The 22608-nt window shown below is 41.6% G+C and overlaps 1 protein-coding gene across 3 annotated transcripts in view; it reads right to left on the minus strand.

Moving 5' to 3' along the window:
- The window catches only part of GYPC (glycophorin C (Gerbich blood group)), a 36882-nt gene extending 19849 nt beyond the window's left edge, over positions 1-17033 (minus strand). For all 3 annotated transcript variants that reach the window (XR_014590535.1, XR_014590536.1, XM_083865252.1), the window contains exon 1: positions 16780-17033. Coding sequence is in view for 1 of the 3 variants with exons in the window: in XM_083865252.1 (XP_083721378.1) it covers positions 16780-16813 (34 nt within the window). In the remaining 2 variants the exon portion in view is untranslated. The remainder of the gene's footprint in view (positions 1-16779) is intronic.
- Positions 17034-22608: the final 5575 nt, after the last annotated feature.

Here is a 22608-nt window from a genome sequence, read left to right on the forward strand (position 1 = left end):
ATTAGTTAAAATTATTCCCCTTAATTAAGACAGTCAGAACTACTTGTTAGAATTTGCAACATTTTCATCAAATACACTCAACAGCATTGTTGCACTGATTTTCTCTGTTCCTGCTATCTGCCTGACTGTCCTTTTATCCTTCACAAATTTTGACTCCATTATTCAACTCCAACTGTTTTTAAAGGAGAAGTAGGCAAAGATAAGCACTGCTTCAATTTTCATGAAAACTGCAGACTGGAGAGAAAAGGGAGACCAGAGTACTCAGCATTTTTTAGCTGTGTTTAGCAGCAGTCAGTTGTGCAGTAACCATGAGCTTTCCAGCCATCAGGCATATAGATCCAGAGGTCCTGCAGCTCCCCCTCCCCATGGGAACCTGCTGAGGGAGGCAGACTCTGTGTACTGGAGGTGAGATTTAGGGGGCAGAGACATAGATCCAAAAGCAAGAGTGTTTCACTGACTCTGCTGGCTGAAAACTCATTTTAATGAACACAGACATGCTGAGATAGAAACAGGGCCATTATTCGATTGAGGCTATATATGTCTATTTCTCATTGAGATGAAAAAGCTTGACCTTGTGCTTAAACTAGAGATGATATGATCAAACTACACATAATGTCACCTAGAAACCACCTGGAAACTGGTGAAAGCCTGATAATATTCTAAGAGTTCAAAGAATGTAGCAGCAGGCTACTATCCTTAGCAAAGTATAATAATTTTCCCAACATGGGCAGGTTTCTTCATTTATGCTCATTCTCACTGTCAATATTTTGTAGCAAAGTGGTCCAACAGGTGATAATTCTTGGAAATGGGAGTTGTCTGTTCTCTGTCCCCTGGCTTATTTGATATGAATTGTATTCAGCTCCATCCAGCTCATACAGCAGTGCTCGCCTAAGGCACTGTCTACTGTGCCTTGCAAGTGGAAATGTCAGGATGTTTAGCATATGCTCTTCAGGGACACAGAGATCTTTCCTGGAGCACAGACGAGATTAATATTATTAATGGAGATATCTGTAGTGGAAACAATCTTCCAAATGCTTTGAATATTGAGCATATTAAACAAAGAAAATAAAACATGTTGAAACACCTTAGAAACTTGCAAGGCAAATAGTAGCTCAGGGCCACAACACTTCTTATTTCCCAAGGTTTCTTCAATGAATATGCATGTTTCTTTTATGTATTTGCTCTAAAGACAAGGGCCACATTATTATCTGAAAAGCATTTACATATCAGTTCAAGCTGTCTGAACAGAGTTGAGGAATTTTAGCAAAACTTCTTTACCATCATTCATCTGAGCAATTCTAGACAGATTATGCAATAATTGTTGGGAAAAAAAGGAAAAAGGATCATTTGTGTATTATTTTTGGACAAGTCTCTGGCATTATTTGAAGAATAGCATATTGAACACATTAATGGAGCTAAGCATGAAAAGACCTGCACTGAAGCCATATACTGAATGTATTTTAGCACAGTCTTGTATTGTTGTGAAACTCATTAACAGTTTATTGCTAATGTTCCTTTCTCCTAATGCAACACAAATGTCAATGACCATGTAGGTGGGAGGCTAATAACCAGCCTGACCAGGTGTTTGACTGCTGGAAAGGAACCTGTGTGATCTCAGCTGTCTCCACAGGTGCTGCAGGAGGATACTAATAGCCAGTTGGCCGAGATGATAGCTGTGTGTCTCTTCCAACTGGAGCTATTCTGTTCTGCTCTGCTCTGTTCTGACATGCCTTCTTGCAAGATCTATTCAGCCTCCACACAGTGTGGAGAATCCTGGAGTATGGTGTGGGAATTTCCTTCCCATCAACCAATAAGCAAACTTAAAATAGCTTAAAGAAGCCTAACTTTCTAGAGTCTATAATTAGGGAAAATAAATCCCAAACATTATTGCTAGCACTGCTTAACCATTCCTTTCCAAAGCTTGTGCTGAGGGTTTAACCTCACCATGAGGTAGTGAGACCCATTTTTTTTGCAGGGCTTTCAACATGCCCTGATCAGAAGGGCTTGATATCTCCTGTAGATGCTTAAACAGGGTCTTACCCTCTGTGTTTTGTCTGTTAAGTTGGAGTCGTGCTTATGGAAAGAAACTAATCATGCCAAATCTTGATGCTGCTACATTCTTAAGTAGAAAAGAACTTAATTTAGTTTAATCTCCTAATAAGGAGTACTTTTTGTGAATCACGTAAATCACTCTCTTAGACAGTGCTGACTTTCATGCAACCTGGAAAATGACGATAATTTCTGAGGCTCTTGTTTCTCTTTGAAATCTGGTTGAGACTGGTCAGTGGACCCAAAAGTTCTTGATGAGAACTGGCAGATGGATGAACAGATGATTAGGCAGACAGATAGACAGCAGGAACACATAAGACTCATTTCATTAGGAAACTGGACCGAAAACAGAAGTAGCAGTGGGTACTTGGATAATATTCATATTCTGGTCACTAATTTAAAAAAATGCCATGTTTTTGAAACCATTTCAAAGCTTGTAGATGACATCCTTAGTGCTTTAAACAGCAAAGGAAAAAACAAAGGAACATTGCTGAGATTTTTTCCAGCTCCTTTTTTTTCTTTTTTGGTCAGAATGCATTTTTATAGTTTGGACTGTATTTTAAACCCTTAAAGCCAGATTCAGCTTGGACAGCCCTAGAAATTTCAATGGAGGATTAATGTGTGTCATTAAGCAAAGAAATATGGTCTGGTAGTTTTCAATAGCAACAAATGCTTGCTATGGTACTTCTCTGACCAACATATTTTTCACTTACTGTAAAGCCTTTGGGCTGCTCCTAAGTGTATGAAATGTCCATGCAGAAAAGCTGACAGTGAATTGTTGTGATTTGAGCTGGCTGCTACATTCCTGCAGCAAAGGGCATTCTTGTTCCTAAACATTTTCCTTCCAAGCAGAAAAACAGCTCACGGAAAGGAAAGCCTCTTCCCCCATTTAATACCTATTTATTTACTGTTTACTTAGAGGGCTATTTACTTTTGGCAAATTGATCCAAGTCAATCCGCAGTCTGACTGTCAGTTGATCCATCAACAGGGAGAGGTTTGCTAGGTGCAGACAGGGCAAAAAGCAGGAACGGTTCTTTGTGTGGTTGAAATACATCATAAATCTACATCCAGGAAAAACAAGTTCCCTAGAAGGAAAGCATAAATAGAAAAGCAACTGTTTAAATCTGGAGACTTCTTTTCTAGAGTGCTCTGAGCAGAGCAGAGAACGCCAGACATTCAGAGTCCAGTGGATCCTTTGAACTATAGTAGCTTTAGAAGGCCATGGAAAAAGTTGGGCTTGGTATTTCCTATGTAAGATTATACTGGAATGCACTAAGATAATTCTCTTCTCATTCCCTCTCTCAGTTGTCAAATTGGGACCCTACAGCAGAGCTGTTACCCTGTGCCATCCTCCCTTCAGGGCTGCTGCTCCTCCACAGGCAGGGATGGGGCTCTGTGGCCAAGCAGCAGTAGCAGTCACTGCTGGCTCTGCTGGCTCAAGGCAGGGAACTTTCCCAACACACAGAGTGAAACACCAAGTGGTTCACATACAAGATGGGACTTGCAAGAGCTCCCACTGCTAAACTGCTTCTGCTTCCTTTGGAATCGCTTCTCCCACACTTTCCACCTGCTCAGTTGGGCCAATGGTGAAAGTTTTCAAAACTACATTTTATGAGCATGAGAAACATGATAAAATCAAGCCAGAAACACAATGTATAGCCTCTGCCCACCTTCTCTGCTTTCCAGCTTCCCAGTTTAATTTACCAATTGATGCTGCCTAGCAGGTTGCAAAAGTCAGCCTTCTCAAGCAGTCATGAGACAGCCTGCAAATTTCTCAAAGCACTTTCATAATATATCAAAACTATTTACCACTGCCTCCAGAGAAGTATGCCTTGGAACAGTCTCATAAGGTCAAGTTATCCCACTGAAATACCTATTAGTATAAAGAGAAGGAAAAAAAAAAAAAAGAAAAAGAAAGAAAAATGAACAAACCAACAGCAGTAGCACAGCCCTGGAAAATATGAAGTCATAAGTAGAGTTCAGCCAGAGCAGACTCCCATTAAATTTTGTTTAAGAGCCAAGTTCCACCCTGAAATATGTGTGAGTTGCAGTTTATTTCAGAGGGAACTGTGCTGTACTTCATTCCATGGCAAGGTTTGGACACAAGTATATATCTGTTACAAGAGAGGAGTAAAGCCCACTTCCTTTTTGCATTCTTTTTTGGTTCTGTCTGTATAGATGAAATAGAAAACTTAAAGAAATAGATAAAACAGGCCACAGGCCACAGCTTTACAGGGCCTCTCTGTCAAATTTAATTCCTTCTTCCACAAGACCTGAATATGTGTCTTTCTAAATCCACTAGGCTCCTTTCACAGTGTTAAATGTGAGGTCTTTCCCTCTTTCTCTGCTACACCCACGAGTGTTGAACACACAGGATTTCAGCAATCTAAGGATTGCTGTTCTAGCTTCTTTGCTCTTGAGAGCCCCTTTAGGAGACAGTCAGCAAGAAGTGCTCCCTAGGAGATGCACATGCTTTTTAAAGAAGGGTCATACACAGCACTCTGGCTTTGACCTTACACCGGATATTTTTGCCTGAGTAGTAGGAGGTTGGCTTAATGAGGAGGGAAGAAGGGATGGCAGAGATGTTTCCTACCCTGGCTGCATTCCAAGACAGGGGCTAGGTTTACCAGCACCTTTGTGCTGTGCTGGGTTGCAGAGCTGGCTTTAGGCTTTTGTCTAAAATTCTATCATTGCTGGGGTGGGCAGCTGCTGCACAGATGGAGGGGACAAAATGATAAAGTCATGGTCACACGCTCCTGGAGGCACTGGAGTTACCTGGGAGAACTGGACAGAGGAGCTCCCTGCTCCCTCTCACCAGCTGTGCATTCAGTAATGCTGAGATTCAAAGGTTGAATTCTTTCAAGTACAAGTTAAAAGACCTCATTCAAGAGGAGCGGCAGACAAGGCTCAGTCCCGCCAAGCGCCGAGTCTGGATGTGAGCAGGAGGTTAAAGTATTTCATATGAGAAACTCTGGGAAATGCAAGAGCTTTTATACCCCAAGGCAACCATTTAAACACTGAATTACTAATTCTGGCTCAAAACTTTCCCATTCCTCAGATCCCTTGATGGTTGGCCTATGCTTTAACTCTCCATTAAGCATCTGCTACTGTCTCTGGTGGGTAAAACAGCCCATCAGCTCCATGCTCAGTGCAGCACTTCCATGGGCAGAGATGAAAAAGCTTTTAAGTCCTGGTTAGTCAAGAAAACCCAGCAACATCAGGATCAAACCCACATTGGCTATCACTTGTCATGGATTCCGCAGCAGATGGGAAGAGGTGGCATTGTCCCTGGGAAAGGAAGACTCTTTTCCTTAATGCTGGTGTAACCTAACAGCTGGTGAGGGCTAAGGAGACACATAGGCAGCTCTGGTCACGCTACAACACCACTTCATCGTGCAATGGCAGTGAAACAAAGGACAGGGAAAATCCCATTAGCTAGAAAATGGGTTGGAAATATCCCAGCAAGGTTGGGGAATGGAAAAGACAGATGTGTGTGGCCCTGGAGTCTGGAGAGACAGCTGACACGCCATGGCTTTGTGTCTGTTAAGGGATGGAGTTTGCATTTCTTGCTACATCTCCTCTCACCAAGGATATTTTCAGTGGAGGGGGGAGTGGGAAGAAATTATCCTCTAAGGGATATGGATGTTCATGTCCACAGACAGCAAGCTGGCGCCCTAAAGTGCCAAGCAGTGGAAAACAAAATCAATTGCAAAGCTGAACACCCACATTTGTGCGTATTTCCCTGGCAAACTTCCCTCAGCCACCCACAAGTCCTGGACCTTGCTCTGTGCTGCAGGGCATGACTGGGGAGGGCTGATCCCCAGCTTCTTCTCAGGTGTGAGCTGTGAAGGAAATCACTTGGGTGGAAAATGGCATGTGCAGCCTGTTACAGTTTCCAAGACTCCTTTTCTAATTCCATGAGGAAAATACACCCCTTTCTTCTGGAATAAACCACAGACACAATCTTCAATTACAGAACATGTGCTTTTCCCCCTCCCACATCTCCCCCAATGACTGCTGCAGTTTCATGCTGCATTTCTGACAAAAATAGCCATCCAGACCTCCAAAGGGAGGAGCTTGTATTTCTCCTTCTGGCCATCTTCAGCAGCTGCCAGCTCTGCAAAGCCCTGGGGCTGCACCACGATTGAGAGGGGGGAAGATTCACCCAGAGATTTGGTACTCAGCTCCCTTAAAAACAGCACAGTGGGAGAAGCAGTGTGGAAATTACACTACTGTCAGCTCTGCTACTGGACTCTGGAGAAAACAGGACACAGGATATGCTTCCTGTCTGGGGAAGGCTTGCAGCCGCCTGGGAAAAAGGCATGACCTTTTCCTTAAAGGAAATGCAATTTGTGGAGAGGAGTAGGGAGGAAAAGTCCAGGCTGCATTTTTTTCTTAAAAAAAGAGTCATGCAGCTGTACCTCATCTCATTTACTCCCTCTTTAATGCTGATATTTATTTATTTAGCAATGCCACATTTTAAAGGGTTTCATACCTCTCTGTCAACCCCTTGTTACTCTAGTCAGTCATGAACCTTCTGACACAAGTCAGAGGCTGTTAAAATAAAAGGTTTCATTCATTGCAAGCAAAGGAAGCCAGAGGAGGTACCTTGAGAGCAGAAGGGCTCAGCTCATGCTCTGTTTCCAGCTCACAAATGGTTATGTCCCCAGGATGCAGAGATTAAGCATCTCACACAGAACGTGGGAGGAGGAAGAAGAGTCTTTGTCTGAGATTCACAGATTTTAATGGATTCCAGAAGGGGAAATCTTTTACCCAGGAGCAACAGCAAAGTTCAGAGAAATGTAAAAGCATTTATCTCCCCAGTTATATTCTTGCCTGCCAAAAGCAGGAAGGGTGATTTACTCCTCCTTGGTACAAAGAGTCCCTTTTGGATCATTAATCCACAGGGGGAATGAGCTCCGGAGCCACAGACATCTTTTCTTAATGTGTAAGAACCTTGAATCAGTGGGGAGTTTTATTTGGGAGCATATAGAATCAGTTTATCTTTATTTGCTCCCCACTACCTCGTCTTCAATAGTGTTTCCTACAAGAGTTCTAGTTACCATTAATAAATCACCTTGCCTTCATTAAAATCTCTGATGATAGTAGACAAGGCTGCTGTGAGCTACACCAAGGTATTTGAAGCAGAGTAGTATTAAAAACTTAAGATCTGAAATCAGCAAATTCTGATACAAAGTCCAATAAAATCAATATGAGCAGTCTCAAGTTCCAAGGTACAAGTATCTCAACAACACTGATTTCAGCACTGCAATGGCAGCTTGCAATAAGTAAGGCATTTCCTGAGAAACTCTTCAGAAATGGGAAGGACAGAGAAATAGTAGACTATTTGTTTACAGGACAGGACCTCAGGTGATCTCAGGTGATGAAGTTTTCTACTTACAGCTAGAGCTGTACAGAAAACACACACCAGCACTTATGGTAAGGAAAGGGGTTAGATCTGTGGACACCACTTGTTAATATTTTCTCATTTCTTTAGGAGTAACAAAAAGAAAAATAGTCTCATTTTGTCTGACTTTGACTCTGTGAAAGCACCTGAAAATATTTCTATACTGCCTCAGTTGCCAAGTGAGGAACATTATAGACTCTCTCTTTCTATATATTCACAATATGCAGACATTTACAATATGCCACTGTTTTATGGTGGATGGTATTTTATATACTTTACCTCAGCAAAAAAGAAGTGCAGCAGGGCATTAAATTTCCGTATTCAAATCTCCCAAGAAGCACTCCATGCTTAGATTTGCCAGGTCCCACATAAGTCTGGTAAATACACATCCTTGTTACTGTAAATGACTTACAAGATCAGAAATGTGGCTGAAAGGGAAAACCCAAAGCTGGCTGGTGTCCTTGGGTTTTATGCTCTCGTGTGTGTCTGCATGTGCCCACAGCATCCTTTATTTTGTCTCTTTGTCACACAGTTAGGCTTTGACAAATTGAAAGTATTAAGATTAGAACAATCATGTTTACATGTTTTACCACCTGCTACTTCGTTTCTTCCATGGTGCTTAAATGTTCAGGCATGTGGCTTTGAAAGACAGTACCTTTAATGCACTTAAAAACCCTGCTGGATTTCCAGCTCTCTTTGATCTCCACAGTCTAGAGACTATCTCAGAGAATACAAATAAAAGTGTTTAGGGAAAAAATATTTTCAAGGAGAAACCCCTAAAGTCCTTCCAGCTTGATATGCATTACCAGTTGATGTCATACCTAAGGTTGTTTTTTGCATTTTATCTTCATGCTTCAGGAGGCTGAAATCTCTATCCAGAATCAGCAACTTGATGAGGTAACTTGTGAAGACAGATGTGGTCAGCACCACAGGAGCACTAAAATATCAAATAATTATTTGGTGATTTTTATTTAGGAAGGAGATGGAGGGAGAGATGATTCGCCCCTGAGAAATTTACAGACTAAACAAAGTAAAAAGGATACAGTTTTGCAATGAAGAAGACTGTATTTTGTCAAGAGAAAATGCAAAAGATGTGAGTGGAAAGCTTGCTATTAATCATGAGTAGGAAGGAGACATTAGGTGGAGAGCTGGAAACAGAGGAAAGAGTCAGATAACCAAGGGTATGACAAAAATAACTTCTTTTGGGGGCTCTACAATACCATCTTTTCCATCTCTTGCCATGCCAAGTTACCATGTCTCACTACCCTTGTGGTAATGACTTGGATTTGTAGTAATTTCAAATTGTCCCCTGAACAGCAAGTACAAATCAGATCAGGGTTCTTTGGTCAGGCTGTGGGATGGTTAACTCTGGAAAAGGTGCTCTGAGGAGCCACATTCATTCAGTTATAGAAAGGTAAGATAGAAGGGTATTTCTCAGTTTTTTAACAATGTTCTTGGGTCGAGTCACTACCTAGTGGTTGACCTGTAGGTATGACAGCTCTCAGTGGGAGATGGTAAAGTGCCAAAGGCAATCAGCAAGGTTTCAAACTAATTCATTTCTTCACATTAGGTGGACGCAGCCATACAAGGAGGAAGGACCTAGCAAGCACCCTTTGTTTCCAACCACATCCCCTTGGCCAGTGACATTTTCCACTAGACCACATTGCTCAGAGTCTCAGCCTCCTCCCTGACCTGGTGGTGTTCTGCTTGGCTTTGGTGATGTTAGCAGAAGTTGTTCACTCCACTCTTCATGACTGGAGCAGAGATAGGTTGAGTAACAGGAGCAGTGACAGAGTGTTCAGAGCACACTGAGTGGTTCTGCAAAAGAGTGAAAAGCCCCCTTTTTTCCCAAAGCAAAGAGGAAGCTGGAACTTGGTCCTCAATTGTAGATTTGTTACCTGGTGTACTCCACAGGTTATGCAGGGTTTTCTGTAGAGAGAGATACAGCCTAATTCTGTGTATAGCCCCTCTCTCCACCAAGGGCTTAATTGCCATTAGTAACTGGTAGCATAGCTTCTTTAAACTGAAAAAAAGTCCCTGTGAATTCAGTGTGGGGAAAACTGGGTTTTTATGCAATAGAGTCCAAAAATCAAAGGCCATTGACGTAATTAGGGAAATTCAAGAGAGACAGACAATAATCATCTCTCCCAATCATGCAATTCAGAATGTAAAAAGCATGTCGCAGTTGTAAATAAAAATTGCTGTGTGATGACAGGAAAGATCTGGAGAGGGGAGGTGCTGTTTCATAGCAAGCTGTGAAGATGAGAGAGCAAAGAGAAATCAACAGAGAAGAGGGAGAGTGGAAGAGGCCAACTCTCAAAGGAAACAAAGCTTCAGCCCAGATGGTGACAGAGAAAGATCTATGTCTTCCTGTCCTGTTCTTTTCTTCCTTCCCACTGGCAGCACTGTGGAAGGTCCTTGAGAGAAGGGGGGAAATGGCATTTAACAGCAGAGACCTGCATGTCTCATATGTTCAGATAGGACTATTTACTTGTGGGCTAAGAAAGGGACAGACAGGTAGGATTAGGAGGTGCAGAGGATATCTGAACTAGACAACATGAGAGGGCAGGTGTGAGAGAGGCCACAGATGCATCAAGGACTTAATTTCTTGCTTGCTTTGTTAGATGAGACTGGGACTGTGCTCATTACACTTGCATGAACCATCCCTAGAAGAGCAACCTCAGCTAGCTCATGAATGCTGGTTATAAAGTTCCAGTAATAAAAGGCTACACTGTCTCATAATAAATTGGTAATCTTCTAGCCCTAATACATGCTAAGAAAATCTTGAAAGCAGAGTTCAACAATATTGTCTAGAAGATAGAAATAAAATATAAAAATTCAACATTTCACTTTAAACATCAGAATTTTTGGAAATGTACACAAGTTTCCTGAACTCTTGGATGACATTTTTATGGTAATTCTTTACAATCCATTTTAAATATATTTTCCCTCTACTCATTCATACATGTAACTCTTTAATCACTTGTGTTTAAGTGATTGTGGTCTCTTTGTCTCACCTAAGGATTATTTGGTTTATCTACAGTCAGCTATGAAGACCTGCTTTTTTATTCCTTCTTAAATGACTGAAATTTTTGAATTGTTCAATTAGCAGAAAAGAAGTATCTTGCTTTTGTCTTAGTAAGAACACTTTTCAAAGAAAATGAGATGAACAACAGAGAAGTTTGCCTATCAAAAAAAAAAAAAAAAAGAGTTAAATTGGAATAACAGTTCTGTAAGATCTCTTCCAGTATAAATTAACCTTCTCAACTGTTTGAAGGAGACACAGAATCATGTAATATGATTGAATTGATTCTCAAATAAGTATTTTGTTACCAAAGAGGGTACTTTTTTTAAAGAATAACTTTAATTTCAGTATGAATATGGTCAGTGTTTCTAGAAAACTGTCCTAAAGATGCAACTACCAAATTCTCTCAGCACAGATGAGCTAGAAGAGGAATATAAATCTGAACAAATAAAGCCATGTGAGTACTGGAAAGGGTGGTGGGTATAAATACATACCCTGTGGGTATGTATATACATGTGACAGAATTCAAACCCATTTTCGAGGTCTGGTGTTAGTAAAAGAGTCTCTGCTCGCAATTCTAAACATCTACACATATGTGTGGATTTGATGTCTGATTCTGCAAGGCTGTGACCCTGTTACACACGTTCTTCATGGTGTGGACTGCCTCATAAAACTAGACATTTTAAACATGTAGTCCCCAGTAAAATAGGCATTTATCACTCACAATAACAAAGAACTGTCTCAGGGTGTGTTCAAAAGCCCCCCTGCAACTTGCTGATAAAAAGCTTAACTCTGTTTCAGGGCTTATCTGGAGAAAAAAGAGGTAGAGACCCTCACAAAATAACTGAATTTTTTTCCCTCTTAAGATGAAAAAGAGAGGCAGAGGAAAGGAAAGAAAAATCACTTTAAAACTCCAATGCAGCAGAACAAGTTTAACCCATTGAGATTTTAAGTGAAGTTTTCTGCTTCATCAGGAAGAACCCTGTGGTGAAACATATGTCAGAAGAGAAGAAGATATGAAAAACTGGCCTCCTTTGCATATGAGATGATTAATTAAGAGGAAAATCACTTAGCCAGCTGTCTCATTGGTGAAACTACACGTGCAAGGTACATCTGCAATAGAGGAGCAGTATAGTATAGGCAGTGAATTTGATTTCCATGTTAACATAGCAGAGATAGGAGGAATCTGGTGTGGATTAGATTGTGCTGACTTTTTGAGAAACAGAGGAGTCTAGATCTTATTTCAGCCTCAAATTATGAGCTGCATGTCTGTTGTTATAGCATTACAGTGTTGGTACTTGATGCAGTTGAGTTATCAGCTAGAAATAAATTATCCAGAGAAGAGAGGCCTTTCCTCCATTCATGTTCATAAATTGTTGGCAAACGAAGCCTGAATTTCTCTAAGTGACACTTTTCTCCATTCTCCAAGTAGTTTTTCAGAATGCTTAGCAGCTGGTGAATTTTTCATCTGCTCATTACTGGGGTAATGCTGGCAGATTCATCTGACTTAGAAAATTAAGTAAGTAAACCACAATTGTCTGCTGTCCCAATACTTGCCCTCCTAAGGTGTTCCTATATCCTTGTCACTGTGGCATCTGTGTTTTTCATGCATTTTCTATCACAACTTCTATGTGAAGCAAAAAAAATGTAAACAAAGTTCTCACTTATGCCAAATGCTGTTTTCAAAAGTTTTCTGGCCTTTCTGTGGGAAACAAGCAGGCCAGTTGCTAAATAACTTCAGAGCTATGTTTTTTTTTCCTGAGCATGCATTACAAAATTAGGGAGTGGGAAGCAAAGAGCTGTTGCCCCAGTGAATCTACTGGAATCAAACCAACTCCTACCTCCCCAGCTTTTCCCAGCTAAAAGCTGCCTCACCAGCAGTGTCTATGGAGAGCAGTCATTTCTCTCCCACCTGTAATCTCTCCTCTTTACCAGCCTTTTGAAGAAGAGGTGACTGTACAGCACCTAGCACAATCAGATCCCTCTGTTGGCTTGAATTTCTCTATGCTATAGGAATACTAATCCCTCCCCAACAATAGAGACAGGCACTGCACAGAGCACACACACAAACAGACTTTCATTAGACAATGCAGTCCTGAAAGCATGTTTTACAAAAGACTTTGCTGATTGGACTCAGTCATTTGAACAGTGATGGATACAGGGTATATTACACAAGAGCCTAGAAAGAAAGGTGCAGCAGTATCAGCAATGAGATGCAGTCACTGCATAATTCTGTAATATTAACAGGCTTAAGCACACAACTAGCCATAACCTGAATCGTTAACATCTACTGTGTATTTTTTTTTAATGATGCTCAGCAATGCTGAAAATTGTGTATTTTAAAACAGCAAACTCCTATTTGGGTTGACATCCTCCCTATTTTCTCCAGCTCAGTGGTTTGCCAACATTTCTGCTGTTAATTACTGAAATTTCAGGTGCATTCTGAGCTTTTCAATTGCCATACTTTCACATAAATATGTCAGACAATGAGGATGTCAGGAGAGCCCTGGGGTATAAAGCCAAATTTTCCAATTCATATGCACAGTGGTGGGAAACAAACATACAAGCAGAGACATTCAATTTACATAAATGCTTGTAGGAAATGTTTTGAGATTTCTGTGCTAAAAATGAGAGGTTATTATAATCTGTAGCTTTCCTTGTGCATAAATGCTCACAGGGTTACCAGTGAAGACCAGATTTTCATAATCAATAGCCTATGTTTTTGTTTATCACTTACTGTCACAGGCAAGCACTTCTGCTGATTAAGGGCAGTGAAATCACATATATTGCCAAGGTGTGAATAACACAATTAAAAACCTTAAGGGTTCATTCAAGGCTTTTCACAGGCCCTGTAGGAAAGGCAAGTGGTATTGCTCCAGGAACATATAAAAGAACCAGTTTGCAGGCCCAAAATATATCTCATTATGAGTTAAAGATGTGGCAAGGCTGTTCTCAAACCACACTCCCCATTCACAGCCAGAAGTCACTCTGCCATTACCTGAGGCCCCCTTTGCAAGGTCCCAGCCTCTCTGAGGGGACAGCCCACACACACGTGGCTCATTTTGCCAGAAGCTCTGTGATGGGGGCAGGTGGAGAAGCTCGGGTTGATGGAGCCAAGACCTCCTGCTTGTAAAACAGAGGCAGCACCAGACTCTGCTCCCTTAAGCAGGGCAGTGCCTGGGTTACTGCTGGAGGACAGCTGGCAATGCAGAGGGAGGGCATACAGCTCAAAAAACTGGCTTTGCTTCACCTTCTTCCTCACCCTCTTCCTCCTTCTGCAGCTAGAGCATGGCCTGAGGACCAGCCTTGCTTGGTTTCCTTTTGGGCCAGTTCTTCTGTGTTGCACACAACACATTGCTTCCCTATCCCCCCAGGAAGAGGACCTTATCCGTTGATGGGTGATGAGGAAGAGGAGCCTTCACAAACTTCTCTCCTTAACCACTAAATCTTTTGACAGCTGGCATTTGGACTATAAGAGGCCACAGATAAACATTCCCAGTCTGCTGGGTACAGATGAAATCCTGTAAATTCCAGAGCAGCTTCTCCAAAGGAGTGAACACCTTTGACCCCAAAAGATGGCTTTGCACGGATCATTGCCTCCCCAGGTTGAATCTTTGACTTGGTGACGTTTATTGTCCTAATCCTTCACCTCATTTGAGCTGTCCCACTGACTCAAAATAGGGTCATTGCAGTCTAAAAGGAAGAGGGCAAAAGCAGCCAACTGAATTGAGATTGCCAAACCTGTGGAGTTCCTCAGGTTTCATAGTTAAGTCAGGCAGCTACTGCTTGTACATCTGAGCAGGAAGCAAATGCATCACAGAGTTATTCTCTCCCTCATCTCTGTACAGAGAGCCCACTCAGACATCTGGGGGATATCTGAGCTGGGAATGGGAAGTGCCCAAGGTGAGATGGTGGGGCATCCCCATATAGAGGCAGAATAGATTTACAGCATTCACAGAGCTGAATATTTAAAATCTGAAACAGTGCATGCTCCCCCCTGGATTGATAGGATCATACTGCATTTATAGAATGAATAAAAATTCCTTATCAGCTGTGGGTAAAGACAAGGAGATAAGCAAAGTACATGAGCAATTAGGTAACTTAACACTGTTTAGTTTACATCAGTTGGCAGCTGCTCTGTGGTCTCACCTGCAGGTATTCAGCAAAGAATTAATATGTTCAGTATAGTCAAAAGTTTTTGATGATTTTTTAATGCATTTTCACACCCATCTCAAAGATTTGCACTATGGCTATGAAGCAAATTTGTTTTCCCAATTATTCTGCCTCTCTGGCAAACATCTGCTGTCCATGCTTCTCAGCGTCTGTCAATACACTGAACTTTCAATTGTTTCTTGTCTTGTTTCCTGAAAAAACATCAAGAATTTTACTAGGAAATAAGACGCTTTTCCCAAAGACCTTCCCTCAAAACCTCAACCATTATCAATGCACCAAACTTGCATTATACAGAGATATGGTATTATTAGACTTTCCCCTAACTTCTGTTCCTAATCTATAAATTTGATCCATCTAATTAAAACAAAACAAAACAAAAAAACCCCCACAACTAAAGGCAATACATTGTGACTATTTTTCAGCCAGAATACTTGCTGAATTGCAAGCAATTTATTTTCATGAAGAGAATCATATGATCTTAAAATAGTTCAAGTTGAGATTTCCTGTCCACATTTTGGACTAAAACCCCAAGAGAACCCGACACATCTTCTTTATTATGAGCAGACAAAAGGCCCCATGGGGCATTAACTCCTCATCATCCAGTTTCCTCCTAGAGCCTTCTGTGGGGTCTAAAAACCTGGGTGTGCCAGGGAAATTGTTTTTAATGTATTCAAGACTGTAGAGCTGGATGTGTCACTTGGCCAAGCCTGTCACTAAATATACAAGATTGGGTCTGGACCCTTGTTGATATTTCACAATACACAAGAAGAACCTCAGTGAGTCATGATCACCCTCCTGGACATGCTTGGAGAGCACCAATAGCAGTAATTTACACAAGCTTTGACAAACCCAAGCTCTCAGAATGCTGAATTAGCCTGCCTGTATCTTTCCTGGCTATTACAGAAAACAAGCAATAGAAAACAAGCTTTAATATTCTAAACTGCAGAACAAAGTAGAATAAAGTATAAAGGTAATATCTAATCTTTCTTGTTGGTTAGAATCTGCAAAAAGGATTAAAGGGTAATTAGAAATTGCTGGTTGGGATTCCAGAGATTCTGCTTGCTGTGTCTTTTCTGCTGGATCAGCCTGCCTCATTCAAAGCTTGGGAAATACTGTCAGTGTCTACAGCCATACAGAACAAATATCTTTACAGCAGTATCTGGATCAAACCCTGAACTGGAGGCTGCTCCCAGTAGTGCTGTCTGTACTTTATGCCTTCATTACTGATACCATGGTAGGATAAACAATTCTGCTTTGGCAGTGTATTTATTAAAAAAACAACAAAAGTACTTTATTGAATTAAAACAAGATCACACTAAAGCCATACGGAAAAAAAAAAAAAAGAAAAAGATATATTGCAGTACCAAAAACTCACGAGTTTTTTGCAGCTTATAAAATCATAATCCACCCCTTTCCTTCACCTTTCTTTCTAATACTGTCCCAAAATGAGCACTGCCATACTGCAGCTGAGCTTCTGTGCTCACTTAACTGTTCGGGCCAAACTCTCTCTTTTAAAATTTACTGAAATATGCGTAGTTATGCAAGAAGAGTTCTTGCCCTCCTGTTACCCTCTCTTGCTGAAAAACCAAATTGCTTGTCCTTAAGCCCATGTTTCTAAATTTCTAGGAGCAGAAGCACATTGTGGCTTTAAATATAGACTGTCAGTTTGTGGCTCGAGTCTCATGTTACACACAGACAGCTTGAGACTCTAAAGGCAAGTTGGGCAGCACCATTACTATCTTAGAAAAGCGTCAGCACGCTTTCAAAACACTCTATAACACTCTTCATTCCTGAAGGCGGGGGGAGGGAAAAACATTCAAATGTAACTTTTCTAAGCTGGGGTTTAGGCAGAAACATTGCTAACTTTGTTTGGTCCTATTCGGGAGCCAGAGTTTGCAGAGCCTGCTACATTTCTTCCCTCTCTCACACGCACACAAACACAAATAATTAAGAAAGAAAACAGCTTCTTCACAACTTTTTTTTTTCCTTCAGGATTAGTCTCAGGCATTCCTTTTTTTTTTTTTTTTTTTCCCCATACAAACTGCATTAGACAAACTTTTCCTTAAGCGACGGGCTGATAAATCCACTCTTACTGTAAGGGAGGAGGGGGGTAAGGGTACTCACGTGGTTGAGATGTCGCATTGTTTTGGGAACTCATAATTTACGCCTTTGAAAAATGCCTTATTTGTGTTGACAGTCTCTCTTCCCTGCTCAGAACTGACGGCGGGATTGAACAGAACAGCTGGAAGAACCCAGGAAAATGCTCCTCTTGTTCGGGCTCTCCTTGCCTGGCTCCTGACCCCTTTACAACTGGAAAAGGAAACAGCACGTGTGTCATTCTCTTTTGCCTGTGTAGCTCACATGAGCGGGGAGGGGCACCCATTTGCAGATAGCAGTAACTGTATTCAAGTTTTGCAAGTTGGATGTATTCCACCCCTTTGCTTTTATTAGCCAGCAACCAGTGGAAAGAAAATGCTCTTTTCATTCTTAGCCAAATCTAGGCGCACCTATTAAATCCACTTCCCAAACCCCTATCCGCTTCTGCTGATGTTATTTTACGGCAAAACTTGCTGCTGACTCTCTTTCCTAAAATGTCTACCATTAGTAGGTAAGATTGAAAGTAGGACTTTGAATTTTCATTGCTCATCATCCCCCTTAACACTCACAGTCTGACTGATTCTGTCCTTTCAACAGGTGAAAATTGAGGATGGCATTTACTGGGTCAAAGTAGTTACATCAGCGTATACCATGAATCTACACTGTGCTCAAAACAAGGAGGAACCTCTGGCTACAGCACAGGCTGAGGCACAAATAACTCCAGTCATGGCTCTGACACAGGCTTCCTATGGCACCTTTGGCAAAACTTTTAATCTCTGCCCCAGTTTGCCATTGGTAGAATAAAGGTGAGACACCTGGTTTCTCCCTAGTCTTGGTATTTTTATTTTAATGCACAGACAGGTGTTATTTATAAATAAGATGTATTTATTGGGCTGCAGGGGCTAATTTGCATACTCCACTGCAAGTTTTTCAGCCTGGACTAGGGTGCCAGCTGCCTTGTTTATATAACTACCATTTAAAGCTATCTGTTTGGCTGTCTGCATGCTGTGCTGCAGTCAGTGGCATGTAGTCACTGTAAGGGTGCATACACAGCCTGTATGGAGCTGACATGGACTAGCACTTCTAGGTTTTACCAGAATACAAGTAATTTTCAATACATATACCTTAAACACTAAGAAGAGTGGACAAAGTTTCCATTTTCCTGGTGTCTGTTATGGAGTCAGGATGAATTAACAGCCTGCCTGTGACAGCAGAAACACAGTAACCATCAGGATGGAAGTGGAAAAAAACCGAGTAATGAAATTCAGGCTGTGACCATCCTGTTTTGCAAAATTGTCACAGGATATTTCTGTGAAATCATCTCAGTGACCTCCTACAAGAAATTAGTGCCATGAACTTGGCTCACAGTATTTATTTAACAGCTATAGGATGGAAAGAACAGTAACTTATTTGCATGCCAACAGCAACTAACAGCTTGTTTGTGAACACGGATGCAGTAAACGACTTCAGTCAGCATTTCCACACTCTGGGCTTATGGTAGAGAGCTCTGGAACACTGAATGATAGAGCAAAGCAAGGCACAAAACAAAGACAGGGAAATAATAGGAAAAACTGCTGACGTTCCTGCACTGGCTTCAGCTCTATAGTGTGACATTCATTTACACCTGACAGCTTCTCTATGAGAATACTGATGGGCATGTTTTTGATTACTGCTTCTTCTGTGTAAGAAACACTATGTGCACAGGTAAATTTGTGGCTTTCTGTTCTGAGGCATGAGAATTGTTGTCATGTGAAGTTTTTACATTTAAATCTTTCATCATCAAGGACAAGTTGGGAGGCCTTTGAGCAACCTGGTCTAGTGTAAGATGTCAGGAGGGTTGTAACTACATGATCTAACCCAAACCACTGAATGATTCTATGATTCTGTGATCCCTAAGAATTTTCAGAACTTCTATTGAGAAAAGATTTACTAGCTGCTGCAGGTGATGTTAAGGATGTGGTAGTGATGGCTTTATCATGTTAGAGCCAGTGGTCTGGACCGTCCCAGGAATTTTGTGGCAAAGTACTCAAAATGGCATGCACCATTAGGTCCTGGTGCTTAACCCCTCTGCATCTGTGCAACACTTCCTGCATCTGTCTGTGTTCTTATTAAAACTACTCTGTCTACCACCAAAATCACTGGTAGAGTTATACCCAAGTTAATGTAGGAGGATTCGGGCAGATCCAAACTCACATGGGAAAGTTCCCTGTTGTTATCTTCACTTTTCTTGGGACTTCTTTCTTTGCTCATTGAATAGACTGGGGTTCCCAGAAATCAGAGAGCCATTTCCCAAAGCTATTTGCTCTCAAGCAGGCCATTAAAGAGACCTGCCTGACCTTTTCCACTCATCATTAATGGAAAATATGTGATGTTGACAAGGGAAGCACCATGTAGCCCAGCATGCTTCTGGGGGAGCCTGAGACCGGGCACTGAACAAAAAGCATCTCAGTGCTCTCAGCCAACTGATCATGAGGGACAGAAGGCACCAAAGGAACCCAGAACAAAAGATGGGAGTGGAGTGCTGGTGGAGAAAATGTGCGATTAATCATTAATTTTCAATTTGACTGAACTCTGTCCTAATCTTTAAATAGCAGTTGCTTTTAGCAAGAAACAAAAGCTTCCCAAAAGAGAGAAGATAACAGAAGGATATTTAAAAGTAATTTATACCTAAAGATTGTGGCATTCATATAGGATTCAGCAGGTCTCTGGGATAACACAAGTGTGCTAGGAAATGTGTGTGTCAGCTCTGTAGTTTTCATCAGCCAATTACTTGATCTTGAGGCTGTGGTGTTTCCATTAACCTACAGAAGAAGTATTGTTTTACTTGCCCTGGTAAAGACTTTTGCATCTCCAGCCTTTGAAAGAGTCTTTTTCTGAGTAAGGAAATGAAAATTCCCTTTTTTTTTTCTCAGTAGTGCTTTCAGATGTGACAGTGCTTTCAGGTCCAAGACTTTTAGCTCAGAAGTGGGACCTTTTTTGCCCCTGATACTGCAATTTATCCTACTCCTCCTAAGCACAGCTATGTAATGAATGCATGGTCAGGCCCACATAGTTGTTCTCTTTGATGCTATCTTGCTCCAAGATAAATGATATTTCACAGTCATTCAGGCTTGGCAAGCTGATGCTGCATGCTGCAGCTGTTGTTCCCAACAGGAAGGGAGAGTTTAGGCTGCACTAGCAGGAAAATAAATAAATAAAACAAAGAAAAGAGGCTCTCTTCAGGAAGTTATGCTTTACAACAGCAGGACATCACACTAGGAATCCCTCCCTCTGATGGATTTTCATGGCAAAACATAATGCAAACTCTGTAATCTCATCCTGTAAAGGCAATGGCAAGATTGAAAGAGGCTGAGTGGAAAGATATCAGTGATGTCCTTCACTGCACACCCTGCACAGCCTGCAAGCTTCAGAGGAGGTGTTTGGATCAATCAGGCAGACATTTGAGGGGAGGATGTAGCAGCAGCTGTGCCTGGCTGTGAGTTCAAGATGGGCCTTGTGACAGCACTGGTGGGCACATTCAGATGAGCCAGTGGCTCCGTGTCCCACTGAGCTGTGTGCCATGGTCACCTGGCCAGCTGGCGGGAGAGGTGCTGTTGGCTTTCTCCTCTCCTTTGCTGGCTACACACTCCAGGCTGTCTTAAACATGCCAGGCTGCTGAGCTGTGTGAGGTTGGGTGGAATCCCAAATTTTGAAGACTTTGTGCAGGTCAAGCACAAGCAGATATTTAACTGCTAGGCTGAAACCTAAAGGAAGAATTCTTTGTAGGAAAGCATTTGGCTCTGGACATTCCATTAAATACTATTTTCTACTGATTATTTTTCTCTCTATCTCTGTAAGGAATTACAGTTTATTTATTTGTTACCTTGTGTGGTGGGTTCTCCCTCCTGACTAGTTTCCTTTCTGTTTTCCATTTATTTTTGTGCTGAAAGGGCAAGGAATATTTGCATTGACTGTGTGGACCATCTCAGGTCTGGTGTAAAGTAATGGAGAATGAAACCTTTGTGATGCAAAAGGGATCAATATGGACTTATTACCCAAGATGGACTGTGATGCTGATATAACTCATATTTTATGTGGTGCCTATGCAGCCTGCAACTTTAAGTGCAACAAGATTGTGAAATCCTTGGAACACAGAGAAGGAATTTTTTGTCTGCATTCATAACACTCAACAAGTTCTTGACCCTCATACAAGGCAAAAAGAGAAGAGTTTACCCTGGAGATAAGAGATCAACTCTCCTACCTACTTTGCATCTCAGGCATTTGTCTTTATTTTTACCACTCCTCTGACTTCTGCTTGAACCTTTGGACTATATTCTTATCCCTGAAACACATATATCCCCTTCTTTGCCTTACTGGATTTTTATTTTCAGTTAAAGGATGTAGTGTGCCTGTTTATATTTAAGGTCCCCACTTAATCTGTTACTTTATTTGGACCAAACTCTTTTCCATTTGTGTCTGGACTCAGGGGAGGCTCCAGTGTCACTACAATGCAAATACTTCTCAAAACATGACATCTCTTTGTGAAATGGAGATATAAGGAGAGTCTACATCTACCCTGGAGCCTGGTGCTTGGCTTTCCAGGAACTGTGGTTATTTAATGACATCATGGAGGGAAGATGTGTAAGGGTAAGAGTTCAGTGGACAGTGATGCAGAGTCTTGTAACTCTATGGTGTTGCTGTGTACAAAGGTCAGACAGAATGTCTTAGAGCCACTGCCTCCTCTCCAGTCTAATTTCCAACACCACTGGAAAGCACATCTGTTTACAATCTAGACCAGTCGACAGGATGTTGAAATGCAGTTTGATAGTGCATATTTGGAACGGTGGTAATGTCATCTGGGCAGATGTGGAGAGGGTGAATCATACTATCAGCTCTTGCTGAGTTCAAGAAATCAGAGCAGGCTTTGACACATAGATTTTTCATAACGAAAGGACAGAATGATAAATAAAGTGAATCTTCTGCAATTTAAAACAAAAGGGAAGACTTGCTCCCACAAAGCAGAATTAAACACAGGAAGTCATAATTCCTGGAAGATCTGGTGTAGTTGGATCTTCAGTTTGACTGAAAACCTTTACTCTTCCTTACATAGATGGGACTGTGTTACTGTTGCATAATTTCAATGAGTTGAGTTTTTTAGTTGCTGCATGTTAGAGAGTGTCCAAGGGAAAGCAGCAAAGAAAGATGGTGAAGGGCCTTGAAGGGAAGCTGTATGAGGAGTACCCAAAGTAACTTGGTCTGTTCAGCCTGGAAAGGAGGAGACTGAGAGTTTTCTCTCTTCACTGCAGTCACGACTTCCTCATGAAGGGACAAGGTGAGGCAGGCACTGATCATTCTGTAGTGACCTGTGACAGAACCCAAGAGAATGGCCTGAAGTTGTGTCATGAGAGGTTTAGGTTGGATAATAGAGAAAATTTCTTCACCCAGAGGGTGGCTGGGCACTGGAACAGGCTCCCAGGAAAGCAGTCACAGCACCAAGCCTGACAGAGTTCAAGAAGCATTTGGACAATGCTCTTGGGCACATGGTGTGACTCTTGAGGATGGTGATGTTCAGCGTCAGGAGCTGGTCTTGATGATCCTTCCAACTCAGCATACTCTGTGATTCTGTGATAACCCCAAAGTGGCCAGAAAATTGAAAGTCAGGAGTTCTGATGATTGTGGAGCCTGCTGTGTTTTGTTACTCAATTTTGCTTTCATGGCTATCTAAGTGCAGGTGAAAATCTTCTAAAATGTTGCTAGTACAGCATCTGGCCTGTCCTTGTGTAATGTAATGATGGGCTTGTCTCAACCTGAGCTGTCTGGGAAACTGAATCTCCTGTACTTTAGCAAGGCTTTCAGCCTCTTTTCTGCCCTTTTGTA

Source organism: Zosterops lateralis (assembly GCF_965231275.1).
Source record: "Zosterops lateralis genome assembly, chromosome: 7".
Taxonomy (NCBI): Eukaryota; Metazoa; Chordata; class Aves; order Passeriformes; family Zosteropidae; genus Zosterops; species Zosterops lateralis.